General features: G+C 44.5%; 1 protein-coding gene and 2 long non-coding RNA genes across 15 annotated transcripts in view; 1 reads left to right on the top strand and 2 right to left on the bottom strand.

The window, feature by feature from the left end:
• The window catches only part of Rbms3 (RNA binding motif single stranded interacting protein 3), a 1,349,634-nt gene that overhangs the window by 710,115 nt on the left and 615,574 nt on the right, over positions 1-23,945 (bottom strand). For 5 of the 13 annotated variants that reach the window (XM_031343078.1, XM_031343076.1, XM_031343079.1 and 2 more), the window contains exon 1: positions 37-996. The exons of the other annotated variants lie outside the window; for them this stretch is intronic. In XM_031343078.1, the coding sequence (XP_031198938.1) occupies positions 37-111 (75 nt within the window). In that variant the 5' untranslated portion in view covers positions 112-996. Of the gene's footprint in view, positions 1-36; positions 997-23,945 lie in introns of those variants that run through there. 13 annotated transcript variants of the gene reach the window in all.
• On the bottom strand, positions 12,082-15,516 carry LOC116071946. The gene is made up of 2 exons (XR_004111245.1): positions 15,427-15,516; positions 12,082-12,474 (listed from the first exon to the last, which is right to left on the bottom strand). It is a non-coding gene; the product is annotated as an uncharacterized LOC116071946 (long non-coding RNA).
• On the top strand, positions 17,191-20,727 carry LOC116071945. The gene is made up of 3 exons (XR_004111244.1): positions 17,191-17,214; positions 20,277-20,331; positions 20,595-20,727. It is a non-coding gene; the product is annotated as an uncharacterized LOC116071945 (long non-coding RNA).

Below are 23,945 nucleotides of genomic sequence, written 5' to 3' on the forward strand. Positions count from 1 at the left end.
CACGCTGCCTTCAGAAACCCGCGGGTCCAGCCATACCTTGGTTTGGAGGTACTGAGGACAATAGTACGTGTACTGGGGGTACATTTGTGGCTGATCCAGGCGTTTGCCCATGTAGCTGGGATCTTTATCTCCGAGGCAGGAAACTGAATAACAGGGTGTATGATGCCCCAGGCAGGCGAGCTTCTTTCTCTTAATCCACTGTCCCTGGCAGTCTGGGTGACTGTTGAGGTTTCGGAGACTCCGGCACTCACTAGTTCCAACACCGTGAGGAATTTAAAACAACCAAAAAACCAAAGCAAAGCAAAACAAAAGAACCAAAGAAAAGAGAAAAAGAAAAAGAAAACAAAAACCAAAACAGATGAGGGTTGAGATCCGTAGCGAAACCCCCAGTCTGTTTCCCCGGTTCTTGCCTGCCTGGTTCCTCCCAGCTGCCCGGTCCAGTCCGGATGAAGCAGTTGGATGAAGCAGTTTGCTCTGTAACCAGCCTGTCTCTAGTGGTGTCAATCGCAGGCGCTTGTAAAGGCGAAGGAGGAGGAAAAAAAGAAAAAAAAAATCCTTTAGCACAACTCGGAATCCTTGCAGTACAGCTTTCGGTCTCTCGTGTGTCTCTTTCCCACCGTGGAAAAACGAAATTTTAATAAAAAGAAAAAAGAAAGAAAGAATGGGCAAAAAGAAAAAGAAAGGAAAGGAAAAAACTGGGGGGAAAAGAAAAAGAAAAAAGAAAAAAAATAAAGAAAAGAAAAAGAAACCCGTGCAGGCTTAGTCGCTGCTGTCTGGTTCCCAGAGTGACATGGTGTGTTCCGGCTGGCCTTGCCCCTCGCACTCACTTCCCCTCCTTCCAGCCAGTGGGTGGAACTGAGAGAGCCTCTCCAGGGAGCCGGCACACAGTCCAGAAGGCTGCAGTATTTCCTCCAAGGGGAAAAAAAAAGAAGAAGAAAAAGAAGAAGAAAAAGAAAAGGAAAGAAAGAGACTGCTGCCACCCCTCCGCTAGCTATCTGGAACAGTAAGGTGAGCAGAGTCTGCAGCCAAGCCGCGGGTGGAACCGAACCCCAGCTTGTCTGTGAAGTGCCTGGGTGGGGCATGGCCCAGCCCTCCCTGCCCTGCTGTGACCGGGACTCCCAAGCTGCCTTCTCCTCTTCAATCGCCAAGTTCCCAGAGGTGAGGCATGACACTGCTGAACAAAACAGACCCTGCCCTGCAAGGGGAGCATGGGGGAAGGAGAAATGTGTGTGTGTGTGTGTGTGTTTATGTGTGTGTGTGTGTGTATGTGTGTGTGTGTGTGTGTGTGTTTGTGTGTGTGTATTTACACACAAGTGCCAACCTTTCTAGTTAAGTGGGGAGAAAAGTGTATTCAAAGCTTTTTCAAAATCTGTTAACACACTAAAAGCCAGATGAACCCAGGACCTGAAGATGAAACCAACGTTTTTGGAGGATGTTCAAGAGAGGAGAAAAAGTGGAGATTCTCAGCTGGGTACCTCTGAGGGGAAGACAAGCCCCATCTCAACAAGGGGGTTGCCTTAACTATCACAAATAATTGCTTTGTGGCTTTAATGCATCTCTTAAAAATAAAATCAAAGCGATTTCTACATGTATTCACTTATTGGAGAATAAAATAACTCTCTCTCTCTCTCTCTATCTATCTATCTCTATCTCTTGCTCTTTCTTGACGCTTTCGTGGCTTTGTAAGTATTGCAAAAAAAAAAAAAAATTGAACAAAAACTCATAATTACTTGTCAGAGTTTTTCTCCCCAGCAGTTATAATATTCTGACATGTCGATCAGCTGCTATATTATAATACAGATTGTTTCAGAGACGATATATTTCCTTAAAGGGTTTCTCTGCAAGGCGGCGGCGAGGCTAAAATTAGCTGTGCCAGCTGTGTTTTGCTGGGAGTGCTCACGCATGCCCGGAGCGTGGGCAGCCAGCCTCTGTGCCTCTCCACTCCCCCAAGTCTGCTGAACACTCCAGCCGTCCTTTCAGATAAAAGACTCCAGGTACAAAGGCAGTTTCCTCACATGGAGGGAGAATTGAAACTGCAATACACAGGATGCCACCTCTGCGTAAGTTCCACCCGCCACTCATGCGGTAACAGCCTGGGCTCCTGGGCTCCTTAGCTCCGAGCTCAGTTCTGAAATCTGTGTGCCAGCCGAACCAGCAGAAAGACAAGGACACAGAGATATCACATTGGTTTTTATGCCGATTTTCATTCTCTCTCTCTCTCTCTCTCTCTCTCTCTCTCTCTCTCTCTCTCTCTCTCTTTCTCTCTCTTTCTCTCTCTCTCTCTCTCTGGGTGTGGGTGTATGTGTTTTCTTTTTTCGTTTTAAACGAAGAGGTTTCAGATACCCTAAGCTGCTCTTAAACTTGCTATGAAACAGAATGACTTTGACTTCTGATCCTCCTGCCTTCAATTCCCCAGCACTGGGATTGCAGGCATGAATCAATTAATGTACCAGGTTCCTGTGGGGACTGGCTGTTTGAACCAAGGGCTCTGCCCATGCTGGGCAAACACTCTACCAACACAGCTATCTCTTGATGACAAAAGTCAGAACTTGGGTTGGAGGGTTGGTATGGGAAGCCCTAGGGCAGTAGAATGGAAGCGTACCAAGACCGCTTCACCCATGTTCTAAAGGGGAGACGCTGGGCCTCAGTTATCCCATCCATGAAATGGAGAAGCACAGCAACTGAATCAGGCACAAAATCGGCACCAATCACAATGTCTTCTGGCCACATCTCCCTGCTCAGTGAATTCCAGACTCTAGAGAACTTGTCAAGACTTTGGGAGTCTTGTTGGTCCTTTCTTTCTGCTTGGAATCAGATTGTAAATTCCACTTTTTATGCTTCATGGTCCAGCTCTGAGTCCCACTGAGCTGAGGTCATGGTGGTAGTGCGATCTCCAAGCTCACACCTGGCTTCCCCTGTGAGCATGGGTATGCCCCTTGAAGCAGCCTTCCCTAAACCTTCACTTCCCAAGCTGTAGTTGGTTTTCTCTTAGGGAAGACCCACTGGGCTGCATTTCTCCTATGACCTTCTAAACTCAGAACAGTGGGCCATGTCCTCCGTAGCCCTAAGAACTAGCATGGCTCCAGACACAAAGCATGTGTTCTGAACATGCTTGGAGAACAAAATATTCTGGACATAATAAACAAGTGTCCCTCAACTCATGGTGTGCTTTTGGAGAGTTTCACTCTTTTAAAAACATTTAAAAGAGTGTGCTTATTTATTATATACTGCATGCGCATATGTATGTAGGGGTCAGGACACAAGCATTGAGAGTTGGTTTTCTCTGCTCTAATGTGTAGGATCCTTTGCTGGAATTGAACTCAGATGATCAGCCATGGTGACACACACCCTTAATTGCTGAGCCATGTAGCTAGCCCATCCGTTTCACTCTTTATCATTGCCTAGGCATTGACCTTGGTACAGGGTGTACAGAGACACAGAGGCCAAAAACTGGTTCTTCTTTCACAGCACAGATCCAGTGAGGGGCACATGGCAAAGGATACATGCATGAGGCCAGAGGCCAGGAGCTTCCTGGTGTTGTAAGGAGACTTAAAGCAAGGGGAAGCATGGATGCTGGGCTTGGCTTTAAAAAGCATCTTTAGGAAACTGCTCCCCTAAAAGGGGCCTTGCGGTCAAAGCTGGGTATGAACCGAGACCTGGGTTTCGGTGCTGTTGGAGCCTTTAATGTCCAAAGCCTTGACTGGTGACTCTGTTCCGGCCTACCTCCTCTGCAGACTCCATGTGCCTCACTTTCTTCACTATGTCACTACCTACTTCCTGAGGATCATGAGGATCGGTTAAGTAAACACCTGAAGAATTCGCGGATACCTTTAGCATGTCATACATGTTCCATTAAATGCCAGCCTGAATCCTAGGGCTGGAGGGAAAGCAAGCCAAACAGAAGAAATGGCAGACATAGGAAACCCTCTATGTCTTAAGAGTGTGCGTTGCCATAGCTCAGGGGCTACCATGAAGTCATCCAGGGGCAAAGACCCCAAGGCAGGGCTGGAGAGGGAGATCTCCAGCTAAGTCCCCCTTGGTGTGATGTGATGGTTGGTGGTGAGAACTTGACATGGGTGTCACTGAGCCATTAGCTGGGCTTCTGGACTGAGCAAAGAAGAGAAAGTACGCTGGACGCCAGAGGTCATCTCTCTCTGCTTCCTGATTGGGGGACACTATTCGACTACTAGCGTCCTCCCACCAGGATGCCTTCCTCCCATGACAGCCTGGAGCCTCAAACTGTAAGCAGAGTAAACTTTTCCTTCTTTGAGTTGCTCTTGTCAGTTCTTTACTTGCAGCAAGGAGAGACGTCACTGAAATACCTGGGAAGGGATTGCTGTGGACCGCTAAGCATAGCAGAGAGTGTCTTAGTGGGATTGCATCCAGATCTTCCAACCTGAGAGTCAGGCATCTGCTTTAGGGCACTGTCATCCCGCGTGACCCACTTGCCACCTTCACACTGGGAAACACAGCTCCCAAGGCCCCTTCACCAGTTCTCATCAAGGACATCGGTGTTCACCTTGAAAGGCCTGGCTTTGGGGAATTGTCTTATTTACAAACAAAAGGCTAAAAAATATTAAATTCTCACTCAGAGCAATAGTCCACTTATATGTAATATCCTCAGTGCGAATGGATGCTATCAACAATTTCTACACAAATTGCCACATTCCGAACTGCTATTCTGTTTCACTGGACTGTCGGACTGTTCTGGGCATCAGTGGCCATTAGCCTCAGAATCCTCACTACACACTTAAGGCTTTCCTGAAGTCATGCCAAGTGAATTACAAGACCTGTAAAACCCATATTGTCCCTTACACACACACACACACACACACACACACACACCAGTATCTGTGGCTATTCAGGAACAGGATGCTCCTATCAGAATATTGTCTATTGCATTTATGCTCTGAGGAAGCAATCGTGCTCTCCATTTAAATGGCTAAGTGGAAGTGCGAAGCAACTGCTTTGAGTCCCTCTCTAAATCAGAAGACTTCTGCACCAAGCCTGCCAACTAACCAACAAATTCTGAGACAGCAAAGGGCATCAGAGGGCGCAAGTGCTCCTAGGTTCATGAGATGTGCAGTGTGGCAGGAGAGGGCCCCATTGCAGACAAGCTCTGTCTTTTAAAATGGCCTGGCAAACACACCACATGTAGGAGGAGTAATGGGGGTGCTGGAATGAATGTCTGAGGAACAGAGGCAGACAGACATCCACCGTTTGTCCTCACGATGTCCATGAAAAAAAGACCTGTGTCTTCCTGTGAGGTGACTTATCGCACTTTAATTACACTGACTGTTATGGCTAAGTCTCACTGCCTCTCTGACAGTTTAGAGTCTCTGGTGGAAGCTTGAGGTATGTCTGTGACAGGCTCTCTAGATTAGGTTAATAGAGATGCAAAGACTAACCCTAAATGTGTCCATGCCATTCCATGAGATAGAGTCTAGGGTTAAATAAAACGGAGGTGTTTACCCCACCCCCATCTGTCTCTTTCTCCCCCTCTGCTCCTGACTATGAATACAATGTGACACATCTGCCTCACACCTTTGCTGTCCTGCCTTCCCTTCCATAGTGAACAGTATTCTTAAATCCTGATCCAAGATAAAACACTCCTTCATTTCAGTGTTTTTGTCAGATACTGTCAAAGCAGTAAGACAGGTAATGAATACACAGATGTGGTCAAAGGGGAATGACAGCCAGAGCACAGACAAGGCCTAAAGTCCAGGGGAAGAAAAGCACTAGCCTATCACCAGGAAGGACATCCATGATGCTGGGTGGTCTTCTATTTCTAAAGATTGTTTATTTTATTGTAAGGGTTTGTGTGTGTTTGCCTGTGCATGTGCGTGTGTGTGTGCGTGTACGTGTGTGCGTGCGTGCATGCGCGCACGCGCGCATGTGTGTGTGTGTGTGTGTGTGTGTGTGTGTGTGTGTGTGTGTATACATCATATGTGTGCAGTGCTCAAAGAGGCCAAAAGAGGGCAGCAGATCCCCTGGGACTGGACTACACGTGTTTGTGAACTACCATGTGAGTGAGTGGTGGGAACTGAGTCTGGGAACTACCATGTGAGTGAGTGGTGGGAACTGAGTCTGGGAACTACCATGTGAGTGAGTGGTGGGAACTGAGTCTGGGAACTACCATGTGAGTGAGTGGTAGGAACTGAGTCTGGGTACTCTGCAGAGTAACTGTGATCTTAACTGTTGAGCTGTCTCCCCACCAATGAACGCTGTTAACTGTAACAAAGTTATTACTAAATAACCCAGGACACCAATATGATACTATCCACCGAGTCTTCAGATAGTCTTCAGGACTCCATATCTGCCAAACTTCAGACATTCACGTATGACTCGTTCTTCTTTTTTATATCTAAGAAACAACTTGAAGTACATTGTCAACTACTTCTTGCTTCTGCTCCGACTTTTCCTGCAATGAGTACTTTATCACAGTTACGCGCATCCCTGGAAGCTCATGCATAGGTCGCTGCTGTTATCCTGGTAGGATGCTTTCTCTTCTAGCCTCTCTCTTTCTACTTACCACACGTAACACTGCAGCACGAACACCCACCGGCTCTCCTTGCTGGTACAGTTACCAAGACTTGAACTTCCCAGCATCACTGAGTCCAACAGCCCTGTCTGCTCACCAGCAGTGGATGCTTACACAGCATACACAGTGATTTGAGCCCAAGCTTCCAGCTTCTGCTGTCCACTGCTTGTTCCTGGTGGAAGCGTACACTAGTGTGATAAGAAGGATACATCCCAGAAGGCTGAGGAGAGCAACTTTGGAAAGTTTCTCAGAATAACCATGGACTGGTCATAAACAAAATCAAACCACTAGGCAGGTGAGAGGGTTCAGTAGGTAACCAACCGTGATGACCCACACGGTAGAAGGAGAGAACCACATGCTGTGAGCAGTAACTTCCACAAATGTGTCAAGACACTGTCCCCCACCCATAAACAAATACATACAATAGAATCTCTATCATGGGAGACTGTTGAAGATAGACCATTGTTACCAAGGAATATCCACATGACATGGTTGATGCAGAGCCTTTATATGGTTTCATGGTTTAAGCACAACTTTTGCTATTGTTCTCGTTTAGGCATTTCTTCGTTTCATCTGTAAGCTCCACAGACAGGAAATTCAGGTACCTTCTTCACTTTATATTCTCAAGCACAATGTTTTATGAGATTTAATAACATGTTTATTAAGTAAAGGGATAAACCCAGAAAAGAGAAGGAAGGAGAAGAGGAAGAGGAGGAAAAGAAGCAGAGGAGAAGGAAGAGGAGGAGAAGGAAGTAGAAGAGGAGGAAGCAGAGGAGAAGGAAGAGGAGGAGAAGGAAGTAGAAGAGGAGGAAGCAGAGGAGGAGGAGGAAGTGGAGGAGAAGGAAGCAGAAGGAGAAGAAGTAGAGGAGAAGAGGAAACAGTGGAGGAGGAAGATGGCAGAGATGGCTGGATATTTTGCCACGTGAGAAACAATTTCTCAAAGAATCGTTGGCATTTTTTATTGAGGTTTTAGCTCCTGGTTGCCAATAGCTGAACAGGTTTGGATTATACAGCTAGAGTTAATTTGGTTGAGTTGATTTTTAACGTGGGGTTGGGGGAAGCCAGACTGACAGAAATTCATACTAAAAGACTACTATGTGGAATTACCAGATAGAACACAGGCTCTCCAGTAAATTTGAATTTCAGGAAATTAACTGCATTTTTAAAGACATGAGTATAACCTCAGTACTACAGGTGTCATGTCCCATGGACTATCTGGACCATATTTAGAAAGAGGACACATTGCTTAGTGGAGATTATAAATCATCCAGGTATTCTGTGTTTTTATTTTCTCAGTCTGGCATCTGTACTTGTAGCTGACCCACTGCCACAGAGACAGGTCCTACAGGGGAAAAAGATTTGGTAGAATGCATATTTCATGATAAGTAGCAATGGTTAATATTTTCAATTATTTTTACATTGCAAACTGACTAAACAAAACATACCCCAGATTTAATTTTCCCTACAGATTCCAAAAGATATTCCAAAGATACAACATGCCCTTGACATATGTCTGAATGGTATTGCCAGAGGTGTGTTATCTTCTAACTTTAAGCTGGTTATTTCCTCTTAGTAATAGAGAAATTCTGGTTTTTTTTTTTAATACAACAAATTGATATGTGAAATGACTTGTGTGGGTCCTTCCTTGACACCAGGGAGTGCTCAGTAAGGAAATAGGGAAATAGCTCTTTGGATCAATCAAGTGTCCAACACACAAGATGGAGGGCAGGAGTTCAGTTCCTACAGTACGCCCACTAAGAGCCAAGCCCAGAGGAACTCACTTGGAATGTAACTGCTGGGGAGGCAGAGGCTCCCAGGAAAGCCACCTTAGCCACTAGCTCAAGTTCCAGAATAGTGAAACCATATCTCAAAAAGTAAAGTCCAGCATCTGTTGCCTTCTACACACACACACACACACACACACACACACACGGGTAAACACACATATATGTACACATGTATACACATAGACCATACACCTGCATACACAGAAGAACATACAACAAGCACAGATGAAGAAGATCCAGTTGAGAGAGAACAAACCTAGGTAGAAGAGGATGAAATGGGCAGGGCCAAGGGACCAAGGGAACTAATGCTGACTGGCAAAACTTGTGCAACCATGACCAGCCAATATAAGGCTCAACCTTCTGAGTAGAGCAACATCTTCCTAATTTCATGGTTCTTGTGCCTAAGTCACCATGTTTGGGGTCCTGAAAGTTTGCTTCTCATACTATATTTTTTCTAATCATTTTGATTGCCATTTATAACAACATTCTCCATAATCAATCTTAAAAAAATAAAATACATTCCTTTACCATACACAGTTTGAAAAGTAGAGGTCATGATAGTACACCATTGTCTAATTTTTCTTCTTTTCTACCAGCGTACTTCTTGGTTGCAGCGTAAATAGGTGAGTTGATTTGTGTTCTGATTGCAACAGAGAGAATAGAGAAAGCCGAAAAGTTCTGCCAAGGAAAACATGAAACGTGTGGCCGAGGAAAGGAATTCCTTCTCGTCTTTGTCTTGAATTTCTGGCTCACTCTTGTCTGTTCTTTACCCTGTGACCTGCAGTATCTTCCTGACCCTGGGGAAGATACCGCAATGTTTGAAAAAAACAAAAATTAAAAAACAGCAACAAAACTCAAACAAATCAGATAGCACCTTGTCCTGGGGGACTGGCTGTCCAGGCGGACTCTCTGGCTGGAGTCTCAGCTTTCCTCAGGCATGGAGTACAGGAGTGCGTAACCACTGCAGGCTACTTCGTAACTCACATATTGCACAGTGCTGTGATACACTCACTGCCAAAACAAGATAAGCCTGCTTATGGGGGCAGGGTGATGTGAGTTAACTGGCACCCATAGGGCTCACATCAGGAGGAGGAGGGCTTTGGTAGAGGGTAGTGTGTGTGTGTGTGTGTGTGTGTGTGTGTGTGTGTGTGTGTGCACGCACACACACACAAATGCACACATGCACACACACGCTTGAGAGAGAAAGAAAAAGAGAGAGAGCACGTGAGCTAGTGACACTCATCAGGTGTCCTCTACTGTGGCTCTCCATACTGTGGCCTTTGAGACAGGGTCTCTCCTTGAACCTGGGTCTGGGCTGGCAGGCAGCAAACCCCAGTAGTTCTCTTGTCTCTACTCCCCAGCACTAGAGTCAGAGATGCCCCAATGCCTGGCTCTCTGTAGGGGTTCTGGGCTGTGGACTCAGGATAGGCATCTTCCAGGCTATGTATAGCACACTCTAGAATGTCTCTGTAGATGGATATAAGTTGAGACTCTGGGCACTCCTGGCAGCATCTATGCCCATCGCTTCCACAGGAGACTTCTCATGCTGAATCCTTCTCTTCTTACAGTCACGAGGCATAATTACTTCTTTTCCTTCAGGAGCTTTGTGACCAAAAGTGGTGAGATAGGGGCATAAATATACTGACTGTTTACTAAGACCCATAAATGCTAAGAACATAGACAAATAATGGTCACTTAGAAATCATTGTTCACCTATATGGTCTTTGTTGTTAGCACTTTAGCCCTGAAGAGTTTACCCACCTTAAGGAATATTATTTAGGAGGGACTGTAATTCGGCACCTATTTCATTCTCTACTCGACTTTCAGTCTTTCAGAAAACCAGCTTCCCCATAAAACGTGTACAAGGTTGCCTGTTATATAGGGCTAGTAAAACTAGGAGGTAATTAGTCCAAGCTATAGCCCTAAACAGCAGTAGCATGCGTTCCCTCAGTTTGTAGGGATCAGGATTAATGTGAACTAATTGGTTCTCTATTTCCCTCTGTGAGAGATAAACTCATAAAATATCAAGAAAGAAAGAAAAGAAAAGGAGTTAAGAAATACGATGAATAAGTACATGGAATTGCTCCAATTGGAGTTCAGGGAAGGTGGTCCACTGTGTACTCCTGCAGGAACTCAGAGGGTGCACCTTGGATGGCCTCTGCTCTTCAAGGGAGGTCTTCTGTGAAGGTCTGACTTTGTATGATGGAGAAACTAGTGGCAATCTTAAACCTAGTCACCTCCTGTTGGAGATGAGTAAGGGATAACAAGGGGGTGGGGACACGAGAGATGAAGCAGAGGGGTGGCTTGCTTTCATAAGGGAGCCATGGCTGCGTCCAGTTAACTTAGCCTCACCCCTTCCAGCCTTCACAAGTCAGGTTCTCTGCTCTCCAAATTTGGGGGCAGAGAGAATCCCGAGGAACTACTATGGCAAATTTCCTTTTTGTTGAATGTCAAGTAAGACTCCTTAATAGTTTACATCTTCCTGTGTCCAGTGGGGAGGAAGGACCAAGAGAGTTTCAGGATTAGCCACATATCCTCCAACAAACATCTACCAGAAGAGCCCTGGAGTGTTCTTGTGGCTTTCCAGGGAAGGAACTTAACTTACATGGGAACCCAGGGATGTCACTTTCCTAAAGGCAAGCACTTAGCCAGAAAGACATTTAGCCTAGAGGTACCTCTCCCTATTCCTCGCACAGGCTAGAAACACTGATGTTTCCATCCCATCAAAGGAAATATATATACATATGCATGTATATATATTTCATATATATGAACTGTGGCTTAATGCCATTACCAAGTTCCTCCCTGGTGGGGTGGGTGACTGGAGCACTAGGTGAATGATGTAATAATGCAGAGATTAATATTCTTCTATCCCCCCCTTCAACAGTTACCCTCCTGGAAGCTAATTAGAAGGCTCTGTAGGGAAAGTGCTTGCTATGAGACAAGGAGGACCTGGCTTACAATCCCTAGCGTCAATATAATAGAAGAATGCGTAGTGTGCATCTGTAAGCCCTAGTCCTAGGGCTAGGGGAGAAGAGACCCTCTCTTCCTGTGACCACTGCTCTAGGTCTATGTTCCCTCTGTCTGTCTCTGTCTCTCTCTCTCTCTCTCTCACACACACACACACACGCACATACACACACACACACACACACACACACACACACACACACACACACACACACACACACACACGCGCGCGCGCACACGCACACGCACACGCACATGCACACACACGCACATCACCCTCCATATGAAAGGACAGATGTTACCAGGGACAAAGAAAGCAGACAGGGGTCCCATAATAAAATGGAAGCTGGGCTGTGTGTGTCTGACACTGCTTCGTCACATGGTGACTTTTAAAGGCCTGTCCAATCCTTGCTTACTTCTATTAGCCACAGTCAACAGCCATTGACCTATTTTCTTGGTAAAGAAATCCAGGTCATTTGGTTTCTCCATCCACTGGCAGTAAAAAGAGCCATCTATTACAGCTCAGTAAGTGTTCTCCCATTTTACAACTGGTGAGTAGGTGAGTGTTCTGGGCTCAGTGGCTTTGCTTGGGAAGGCCCTTTTTGCCAGTTTCTGTGTTACCGATTATCTGTGTGACAGATAATCACATCAGAGAGGAGCTGATGTGGATACATTTAACCTCTTCATCCAGAAACGTTTCTTTCCTCAAAGATCATGGAAGGCTGAGCCTTCTAAGACCTTAATAATATTTGTTTTCCAATGAAGGGATGTGAGCATTATATCAGGTTCAGTTTTCCCTTGGCATTTTAATTGTCTGCCATTTTGGTGACTTCTGGAGCTGAGATGGTGGCTGCTGGCCTCAACAGAGCTGGTGGTCCCTTCCCTGGCATATGGGAAGGGCCTGCCGACATGGCCCTGGCTTACGTTCCACTCGGGTAATTGCATTCTGCAGACTTGCAAGTTTCCCACCCAGTCCATCGTTTGGAAAAGGATGACTTCTCGGTGCTGGGTTGCCTGGCCTGCCCTTTGAGATGGGAATGGTTGATGAATTGCATTTCAGGCTGCGTGGACTGCAGAGCCAGGTGCAAACATTTTCTCCTACCAAGAGCAACTTCTAACTTTGGAACAAGCTGTAGGTGCCTCCTTATCACTTCTTCGACAAATGTGAGTACCTAGCTACCAGAAAAGAGAGATATTAACAGTAAAGCATAAATACAAACAGGAGGAAGTAAGGAGATTCCCTGTCACTAAAGCCAGGCCACTGTATGGTCTCAAGGCACCCCAACCGGAAAGCGCTTCCAGATTTCAGTTTTGATAAGGATAAATAATGTACATTAGTAAGTCATCTTTACCCTCCACACACATGCAGAGACACATACATATATACACACAACTACATACACTATACATACACTCATACACACTTGCATGTGCACACTTACATACACATGTGTGCATGCAAATACACAAATACACACAAAATCACACATGCATGTGCACATATGCACACATATACACATAAATACACAAATAGACACATGTGCACGCATGTGAACATATACACACGGCTATATATACATATGCACAGATGCTCTTTTAGATATATATACACACACATATGCACATATGCATCTACTCATGCACTTAAACAACATATGAACACAAAGACAGACTTAAACATATGCAAACACATATGTATACACATGTACATACACACAGATATACATGCACACCCAAAACCAACAGACACACATATACAAAGGTGTGACTATCTATAATCTCCTCTTACTTCCCTGAAACTCTACCTTGGTTTCCCATGCAACCTCATTAGACGCCCCCTAGGCCAACTGCTCTGCAGTGACTAGCTCTTTGACTTGAATGCTGGGATCTTTTTTTGTTTGTTTGTTTGTTTCCAGACAGGGTTTCTCTGTGTAGCCCTGGCTGTCCTGGAACTCACTCTGTAGACTAGGCTGGCCTCGAACTCAGAAATCCTCTGCCTCCCAAGTGCTGAGATTAAAGGTGTGTGCTACCATTGCCCGGCTCAGGCTGGGATCTTATAGGGGTCCTAATCATGCCTGTTTCCCAGAATGTAATAGTTACTCAGTAAAAAAGTTGAACTCTAGACCATAGACTCAACTTCTCTCAACCTCTGCCCTCTGAAATAATCCGAAGGACTGCTAAACACAAAACATCCCACAGCGCATCTCCTTAGTCACCTCCTTGGAGTTCCATGCAGGTAGAGAGTCACTTTGCATAGAGGGCCCCAGCTCAGACACGTTTTACCCTTTGTTCCAACCTGACCCTGACTTTCTTCCAGTCCAACCTCCCAGATGTATGAGGCAGTTGTGCTGTGAGATCTGGCGGTGCAAGGCACCTGTATAAAGGTGACACCTGAAGGTGGCAGGCAGGAGTGAGTCTATCAGTGCAGCCCCTGGGCCTGACACATGTGTACCTTAGCAGCTCCAAGCCTCACTTGTGTACACCTTAGCAGGCAGGTCTTGGTGAGCCAGGAACGCCACTGCTCCCAGCCCAGACACTTCTCACATTACATTTAGTACAGCATCTCTATCAGAACCCTTGACAGCATCCCATCATGCTGAGTTCCCATCTTCCATGTTGTCCATGGCTCACACTTGCTTAGATGACCACATTCCAAGCAACCCCTATGCATGCAAGTCCTCCTCTCACACTCTGATGGTGCAGGACCCCAAACTTCATCCTGGTAGTCACACAGGATAGCCGGCCATCCTCGTGATGACACTGCTGAACAAAACAGACCCTGTGCCTGATCCTGTGTCTCCTTCCATATCATATGGCAAACAAACTGGCCCTGGAGAGAACCAGGGCATATAGGCTATCTGATCGCATGCTGCTTATGTCAATAACCACGGACAGGATAAGACTGTGCCTTGGTATCATGAAATGATAAATAGGTTAGTTGTAAATGTTACCTCTAACTGATAATACCAGAATTATTCCCAGAATTATTCCCCATCACAGAGGGACAGGAATCCAGATCCTGTCTCATTTTGGCCTCTGCGGGTTATCATAAATTAACTCAGAGGCTCCAAGTCTCTGCCTGACTCGAGCTGACTTGAATCCTAATTTGCACCATGCAGCAACATTGGCAGTGACATCTGCACGTCCGAGTTTCATATTGCCTTGGCCCCTGAGCTGGAAAAGCATTTGTAATGAGAACCCAGCACTGTTCGTCCTCAGTATCCTAACCTGAGAGGCACAGTGAGGACCAGAGTCCGTCAGTGCTCACAGATGTAGCTGGTGATTTATGGGCCGTGTGCTGAGTAAGGTAAAGATAATGAAGGTATGTCTGGATGCTTCCAGAGTTGCCCAACACATGCCTATGTTGACTGAGGCACACACTCTTTACTGAAAAGTAGCTCTTTAGCTCCATAAGAGAGGGAAAGTGCAGGGGACAAGAAGAGGAGGGAGAGAGACTCCCAATGTGCCCCTTACAGGCTCACTCACCCTTCTTTCCTTCCTTCCTTTTTTATTCCATTTCTTCCTTCCTTCTTCCTTTCATTCTTCCTCTCTCCCTTCTTCCATCCTTTCTTCCATTCTTCCTCCTTATCTTCCCTCTCTTCTTTTTTCTTCCTTCCTTCCTTCCTTCCTCCCTTCTCTTCCTTCTTTTGTTCAGCCTTCCTTTCATTCTTCTTTCTCCTTTCTTCCATCCATAATTCTATCCTTCCTCCTTATCTTCCCTCCCTTCTTTTTTCTTCTTCCCTTCCTTCCTCCCTTCCTTCTTCCTTCTTTCCTTCCTTCCTTTTTCCCTCCCTCTCTCTATTCCTTCTTTTTTCCTTCCTTCCTTCTTCCCTTCCTTCTTTCTTTCCTTCCTTCCTTCTTCCCTTCCTCTCTTCCTTCTTTGCTTCTTTTCTTTCATTCTTTCTTCTCCTTTCTTCCATCATTCCATCCGTCCTCCTTATCTTCCCTCTCTTTTTTCTGTCTTCTTCCTTCCCATATGTGCACATTTCACAAGCATGCCTGTGCCTGCTTGTTTATAGACAGACAGGGTGGCCATGGCTATGATGACCATCCCTCTGACCACCTTGCTTTTGAAGCAGGGTCTCTCACCTTTACCTGGAATTCACGAGATAAGCTAGGTTGGCTTACCAGTGAGCATGGTGATCCTCCTGTTTCTGCTTCCCCACTACTGGGTTTATAAGTGTGTACCTGGGTCTTAATGAGCGTGCTGGGTCTAGGTCCAGGCACTCAGTGCTTACACCACAGCTGCTTTACCCACTTGAGCCATCTCTCTTTACAACACTGGTGATTGTGACATCTCTGTGTGGATGGTGGAGCCTGGTGGGGGTAGCTATAGAAGAGGAAGGTGGGCCTGGGGGCCCAGTGGGTCATTTAGAAAAGTGGGTCACAGTGAAATCTCTGGATCATCTCTCTTTGATTTTTTTATAAAGCTATCAACTTTTATCTACTTTTAAAATAAAAGCACTAATATACAAACTTGTATAAAAACCAACATAATTCATACATGTAATTCTCCTACCCAGGAGTTATTCTATTGCTACTTTTCTGCCTGTCTCTTCCCTGTGATCTCTGTCTCCTCCTTCTGAACTATATACATGAGATTTTTATATTTTGTGTATTTCTTCCTTATATATTGTAAAGGTTTCTAAACACCCTTTAACAAGCATTCCTAATATTTAATGATAATATTTTATGATTCCTTGTTGCTAGATTTACAGGCTTTTTTTTTTACCTTATTACAAATAAATCTGCAACTTGACTTACAAAATAAAAAATAGCTACAGATACTGATAGAAAATGTAGAAGATGTTGATGGTATAGAGATACATATAAACATATAGGCAATAGATAAAAGAACAAGATAAATGATGATGATGGTGATGATAGATAGATAGATAGATAGATAGATAGATAGATAGATAGATAGTAGATAGAAAAACAATAAATAGAAGATGGATGTCTGATAAGAAATATAGATATAGACAGACAGACAGACAGACAGACAGATAGATAGAAAATAGATGGAAGGTACTTTCTCAAATATATTTAGAGTTCTCCCCTGACATTCTTTTCTAAAACAAGAGGCCAGTAACTCTGAGTAGGTAGTCTCAGAGCCAGCCATGTAATCATTATAAGCTGTCTCAGGAGGTAAGTATGTGTCCTCATGGTGATAAGATGGATATAGAAGTCTCAACCACACTTTCCTAATTTATCAATATCCAGAGGTCTCTCCCTTACCAACCTAGTTTGTGTGTGTGTGTGTGTGTGTGTGTGTGTGTGTGTGTGTGTGTGTGTGAGAGAGAGAGAGAGAGAGAGAGAGAGAGAGAGAGAGAGAGAGAGAGAGAGATGCAAGGGTGCCATAGAACTGAAAGTTGTAGGCTGTCATGAGCCAAGTGATGTGAGTGCTAGGATTGTACCTTAGCTCTGCAAACACAGCATGTGTTTTGAAGAACTTAGACATCTCTCTAACCACTACCTCCATCTTTTAAAGTACAAGATCCATTTTTCATAACCTCCTCATGCTTCAATGAACAAAACGGGTCATATGCAGTTTCCTACACTACTCATTGATGAAACAAATAGGAGTTCCAGATCCAGCTTTGAGTTCACCTGACATAGCACTTTCTAAGCCTGGGAGAAAGATCACTTTTCAGAGAAAACAGTTGTACATGGCTGAAAAAATGGTGTGGTGCTTGGCCCATAGGGAGTGGCACTGTTGGGAGATGTGGCCTTGTTGAAGGAAGTATGTCACTGTGGGGGTGGGCTTTGAGATACAACTCATAGCTGCCTGCAAGACAGTCTTCTCCTGTTTGCTTTCAGAACAAGATATAGAACTCTCAGATCCTCGAGAGCCATGCCTGCCTGGATGCTGCCATGCTTCCTGCCTTGAAGATAATGGACTAAATCTCTAAACTTGTAAGCCAGCCCTAATTAAATGTTGTCCATTATAAGATGCCTTGGTTGCCTTGGTCATGGCGTCTCTTCCTAACTAAGACAAGTGGTGTACACTATTGGACAAAATTGAAGATCTCTAGCAAAGTGAGAAACAAGGGGAAATTCATTTGGTTGGCAAACTACAAGTGTCTCTGTCCTAGTTGTATTTCTGTCACTGGTAAAATATCCTGACAAAGACCAGCTTAGGAAAGAGTCTCTAAGCTCACAGCCCTCCCATTCTATAGTCCATCACGGTGGGCAGGTGCAGTTGCAGAAGCTTGAAGCAGCTACTTTTATCACTCCATAGTCAAGAGCAGGGAGAAAAATTAAAGCATGGTTACCTGTGTTCAGCCCCAACTCAACACTCATGTAGTCCCATCTCTACACTAGTCCAGGATCCCCAGCCTGGGGAATGGTGCCACCCACAATAGGATAAAATTTTCTACATCAATTAGACCAGACAATATCACACAGATATGCACCCACACCAATAATCTAGGCAATATTTCATCAAGACTTTCTTCCTGGGTGATTATGGATTATGTCAAATTAACAATTAAAATTAACTATCACAAATCCCAGTACCAAGTGAACCCTCTTCTTAGTTTACCCTTTTCTTCCCTATGACATTACCCTTATTTTTTAAAAAGACTCTTTAAAAATTGTGTGTGTGTATGTGTGTATATGTGTGTGTGTGTATGTGCTTGTGAGTGAGTGCACAGGAATGCAAATGAGTGTACATTAGTGCATATGACTACAGGTACCAGCAGAGGCCAGAAGACAGTGTCAGATCCCCTGGAGCTAAAGCTACAGGTGGTTGTAAGCCACTGATATGGACTCTGAGAACTGAACTCAGGTTCTCTGTAAAGGGAGTATTTACTCTTAACTGCTGACCCACACCTCCACCTCATTCCTTCCCATTTTAATTTATCAACCAAATACTTCTTGTTAATCAACTTTTAGCATGAAACTGGACAATTTCATGAAAATAAATGTTATAGTGGTAATGACTGCCATGTCTCCTCTCTGTGTGGAGACATGTCTACTTTATAAGAATTTGTGGAAAGCATAAGTGTATAAGAGACATACATTAATAAAGCACTCATGGCGACAGGTCAAGCAACAGTAGTGTGGCCCTGCAGTCTGCCATATATATATATTTTTTAAATCATTTTCTTTGTTTACATTTCAAATGATATCCCCCTTCCTGGTTACCCCTTCACAAACCTCCCATCCCATCCTCTCTATCCCCCCTTCACTTTACCTCTGTGAGAGTGCTCCTCCACCTGCTCATCCACTCCCACATCCCCCTATTCTGGGGCATCCAGCCTCCACAGGACCAAGGGCCTCCCCTTCCATTGGTGTCAGATAAGGCCATCCTCTGCTACATATGTATCTGGATTTCTGGCTCCCTTCATGTATCCTCTTTGGTTGATGGTTTAGTCTCTGGGTGAGCCAGTTAGTTGATATTGATCTTCCTATGGGGTTGCAATCCCCTTCAGCTCCTTCAGTCCTCCCTCCAGCTCTTTAGTTGGAGTCCCTGGGCTCAGTCCAGTGGTTGGGTGTGAGTATCTGCATCTGTATTGGTCATGGGCTGGTAGAACCTATGAGGGAACATCCATACCAGGCTCCTGTCAGCAAGCGCTTCTTGGCATCAGCAATAGTGTCAAGATTTGGTGTCTGCAGATGGGATGATCCCTAGGTGGGACGGTCTCTGGATGGCCCTTCCTCCTGTCTCTGTTCCATTTTTTTTTTTTTTGTCCCTGCCTTTCCTTTGGTCAGGAACATTTCTGGGTTAACAATTTTGAGATGGGTGGGTGGCCCCATCTTTCAACTCTGAGCTGTGCCTATTTACTGGAGGCGGTCTCTACAAATTCTCTCTCCCCTTTGTTTCTGCTAAAATCATCCCATTGGGACCTGGGAGCTTCTCACTTCCCTAGAGTCTGGGACTTTCTAGTGCCTACCCCCAGTTCCCCATCCCCCACTGCCACAAAATGGCTCAGAGGTTAAGATCTTCCTATGGGGTTGCAATCCCAGGGATTGCTCTTCCAGGGGTCCTGAATTCAATTTCCAGTATCCATGTGGTAGCTCATAACCATGTATAATGAGATCTAGTGCCCTCTTCTGGCCTGCAGGCATACATGTAGACAGGATGCTGTATACATAGTAAACACATCTTTAAAAAGATACACACAATCACTTCCATAGTGACAGTGGGCCCACTGGTATATTTCCCCTGAGCAGACACTGCCACATATCCTTTCCCCTCACTGTCCCCTGTTCATTTTCTTACAGTCACAGGAGTGTCCCTCCAACGGGTCAGTGTCATCTGTACTTCCTTCTGCCTGCAGCATAGCTACTGGCATGGCTGGCATCACATCTCATAAATCTCTTATCATTTGCAACTTGATTAAAGGGGTTTTGCCTCAGTTTACCCTTCGTCCTGTAAGCCCACTTTCCCCACATGGCAAGCCCTTCCTTGTTAACTGACCTTCTCTTAAGGAGACAAACTCCAGGAGACACGTTTCTATCTTTCTGGCCGCTGGTTTCTCTGAGCAGGTTAAGGATTGGATGGATACCCAGGCATTCCACAGTGGTTACAGATTAAGCTGATAGGTGGGTGGTCTGGCTTGGATGTGGCATGTCTCCAGGTGGGTGGTCTGGCTTGGATGTGGCATGTCTCCAGCAGGCACATATGTTTGCCACTACATTCCTAGCTTTCGGTGCCGTTTTAGAAAGTAATGGATCATTTTAAAAGCAGAGCCTTGGGACTGAAGAGATGGCTAAATGGTTAAGAGCATTGTTCTTCTTAAGAACTAGGGTTCAATTTCCACCTCCTATATGGTAGCTCACAACTACCAGTGACGTTCCATGGAATAGGACACCCACTTCTGGCATTTTTGAGCACCAGGTACACATATAGTGTACAAGCACCCATACACATTAAATTGTATATATATATATATATATAATATACATATACACATAATGGTCCTATAACCTTTTCTCTCTCTGCTTCCTGTATGTGGCTGCCCTGAAACCAGTCAGCATGTGTTGCTGTGTTTTCTTTGCCATGACGGACTCTAACCCTCTGAAATGGTAAGTCAAAAGAAACCCTTCCTTCCCTAGAGTGCTTGTGTCCAGGTGTGTTGTCATGGCAACAGAAAGGAAAGGAGCACACGTAGATGTTTTAGCCACAGGAAAACGAAGCCAGCCACCATGATCTTGCCTGACATGGAGAACACCAAAGTCAACCAGGGCGTGCTGCTGCGTACAGGTCCATCAGCCCGGGTTCTCAAGAACTGATTCCCAGGAGGATGAAAAAGTCAACAGCTTTTTGTGTGTCTTCTATTTTTTTCTAGGCAGAGCCTCCACTATCCACGATGAACTGTGACTGTGCTAAGATGAACAGTATCTGACCCTCTGCTAGAAACTGAAGGCAAGTCCCAGTCTGGGGTGGTGAGTGAGTGAGACACAGCATGGAACTTGTAATGTTTTGCTTAATAAAACGTTTTGGTTGTGATTTAAAGGAGTTTTGCATGTCAGAAACGGTTGGCAAAAGTCTATCATGAAACCACAAGGAAAGAATCCTTCAACAGTAACTTAGGAGATCTACTATGCCTTAGAACTTCAATTTGATGTTAGAATTGAACAAGATATACTATACACACTGACATATGCACATCACCCATACATCATACATGCAAATATACACATCACACACAGATAGATACATATGTCACATACAAACACCACACACACACTTACACACACAAACATGTGTATACATACATACACACACAAACTCACACATTTACACATACATGCACACACACAAACTCACACACACACACACACACGCACACACACACACATAAACATTCCTTTTTGTAGTATACATTTCACTGTATTGGTTCTATTTCTCTAGAGAACTCTAGTACTAAATATAAACATACACACCCATGCAAAACACTAGACTGACATAGCCCTGTGAAAAGGCTACTCAAAGCCTTGAAGTTAGTTTCTTCTTATTTGCTTGCTTACACAGTACACAAAGAGATAAACATCTCAAATTTTCCAGCCCAAATCCAGCATGATCCACCAGTTTCCACCATGGTCCGACCCACAGTTTCATGCACTGAAACTTCTGCGGTCACCTCCTAACAGGCCATCAGACTTTGATGTTTGTCTGACCATCCCCAGAGTCTGTTGTCTACACAGACATGAGGATTGCCTTCTGACAACTGAGACCTTTCTGGCTTGTCTGCAGTCCTCCCCCTGAAGAACCTCGAGCTGCTTGGATGAGCTTCTCCACTGCTTTTCATGACTCATCTCCCAGCACCACATAGCCTCTTGCTCACCAACCTAGCGGCATCCACCAGTCCTTATGTTGGCTAGACTCTGTTTTCCCTTTGCAGAGTCTGTTCCCGCAGCCTCTGTATTCTTCTATGAAATGGCATCAGTCAAGTTTTCATGTGAAATATATGAAGGCATTCTCCAACATCTGTGCTTCTCCATTCTCCCCAGCAGCCCTCATTTCACCTTTCCAGAGCCACTGGGCACAGCTGTAACATGTGAGTGTCTGTTTGAGAAGCAAACCTTCTGACACTGTGTGGCCATGGAAGCCCTTGCATTATATTGCTCTGTAATTGCCATCGCTGCTCTCCTCTATCTTTTATTATTGCGGTCGTTGCTGTTATTGTCCACTTCTTCTTATGAGACCATTGGTTTCAGGAGGGCAGGAAAGTCCACTCTATTCGCTGTTATCACTTTAGCTCCTGAAGCAAAAGCTTAGTGAGGCTGGGAAGATGGTGCAGTGGATGCTTGCAACGTAAGGTGTGCCAGAGAGCACATCCCCAGGGCACTAAGGGAGCAGAGACAGGATCCCCAACGTAAGCTGGCTGGCTAGACTAGCGGCAGAGACACATCCTTGGTTTGGTGGGAGATCCTGCCTCCAGGAGTAAGACAGAGATCACTTACGACATCAATCCTTAGCCTTGACATTTATACCTACACACATGTGCCCACACATATGTAAACATACATATATATGTATATATATATGCAGAGCACCTGCATATGGGAAAACCAAAAAGTATTGCTTAACACACAGTCTACACTAACAAGTGAATAATGAATTCAGAGATGTAGAAGTAGAAATAATTTCTTCATTATAAATTACCGGTATGTTCTACTTATTGTTAAAAACCACAAAGGTATTTAAACAAGGAAAAGCACAGTAGTGTTCATTTGGTTGCTCTTGTTAGCCTGGCAAACAAACTAAATGTCTTTTGTATTTTTAACTACAGAGACACTAGAGATGAAATCAGTTTCTAAACCATGGCTAGGCCAAATGGCAAAAAGAAAAGAAAAGAAAAGGAAAGGGGAAAAAAGGCTCTGCTGTTGTCTCCATGGCTCATTCCCACTCCCAAGGATTTCGGTGTCGTTTCTGATCAATCAGAATGGTGGGAGGTGACCCAGTTTCAGGGCATCTGAAGCTATTCCATTTTCCTGTGATACAATTCCATCGTGGGCCAAGAAAAAAGGTCCAGCAGAGAGAGACCATCTCATTCCCTTAAAATGTTTTCTTCGGAGAGGTTGTTTCTCTGACAGGAGGAAAAAGAACACTGAAGCCTATGTGTAAGGCTGAAATTGCCTGATGGAAGCTCTTCCCTGGTTACCACCTTTCTCCCCAAGCCTGTGGCGGGAGGATCTGCGTCTGACCTTTTTTAGGACTAAGAACGTGTAGAGCTGTGGAGGAATTCAAACCAATCTGTTTTTAAGCACTGGTGACATAACCCTGTGAAATCTGCTGCATTGTAAAATTGGTAATTTGTAAAATCCTCAACGGCACAGAAAACTAAACCAACAAAGAGAAAAACGATGAATGAGGTTTACTTTCTCCGCAGCTCTTACCTTTATTTACCATCCCAGAAATGCCTCCTTTTATAAGCAGCTCAAAAATCAACGAAAAACCATCAGCCATAAAGAAGACAATAAGTCCAGTCAAGAGAGACTTGGGACCTACCTTTAATCCTTAATAATGGCCCAGAAAACCATTTCTCTCTTGCTTTTATAGTGTCTCTGACAAGTCCAGCAAAAGCACAGGCCGGGCCAGCATTTTTATGCTGGCCTCTTCTGATAGCTTTGTATAATTTACATTATTTTTAATTTTAGTAATAGCAACTAGCTGGCTAAGGCAATAAGCACTTTTTAACAATGAATAAATAAAGAAATCTCTCATATTTCAATTAAGTAATGGAACAAAATCCTAACGAGCACGGCTGTTTCATTTTATTTGGCTGTTACTCAAAGAATGTTCATTAAGAATGTTGCATTGTTAATATTTATAATGTTTGCACTAATATAATTCATATTATGGTGTTCAGGGTAATATTGGAGAATTAGGAGAACACTAATCTCTAATAGAGTGAGCCATTGCACCAACACAAAATATTGTTTTCATTGAACCAATGATGTCATGCTTGACTTGAAAAAAATCATTCTTTGTAATTTCTGTGTATAGTTGTGTACCTGGGGTGTCTGTGTGTCCCAGTGCACATGCGGAGGTCAGAAGACAACCTCGGGTATCAGGCCTTGCTTTCTATCTTGTTGAGGACAGTTTTCTGACTGTTCACTGCAGCATGTGGCAGCTTAGCTGGGCTGTGTCATTCTGGAATTTTCCTGTCTCTCTCTCTCTGTCTCTTTCATGT

The sequence above is a fragment of the Mastomys coucha genome, unplaced genomic scaffold (genome assembly GCF_008632895.1).
Source record: "Mastomys coucha isolate ucsf_1 unplaced genomic scaffold, UCSF_Mcou_1 pScaffold23, whole genome shotgun sequence".
Classification (NCBI taxonomy): Eukaryota; Metazoa; Chordata; class Mammalia; order Rodentia; family Muridae; genus Mastomys; species Mastomys coucha.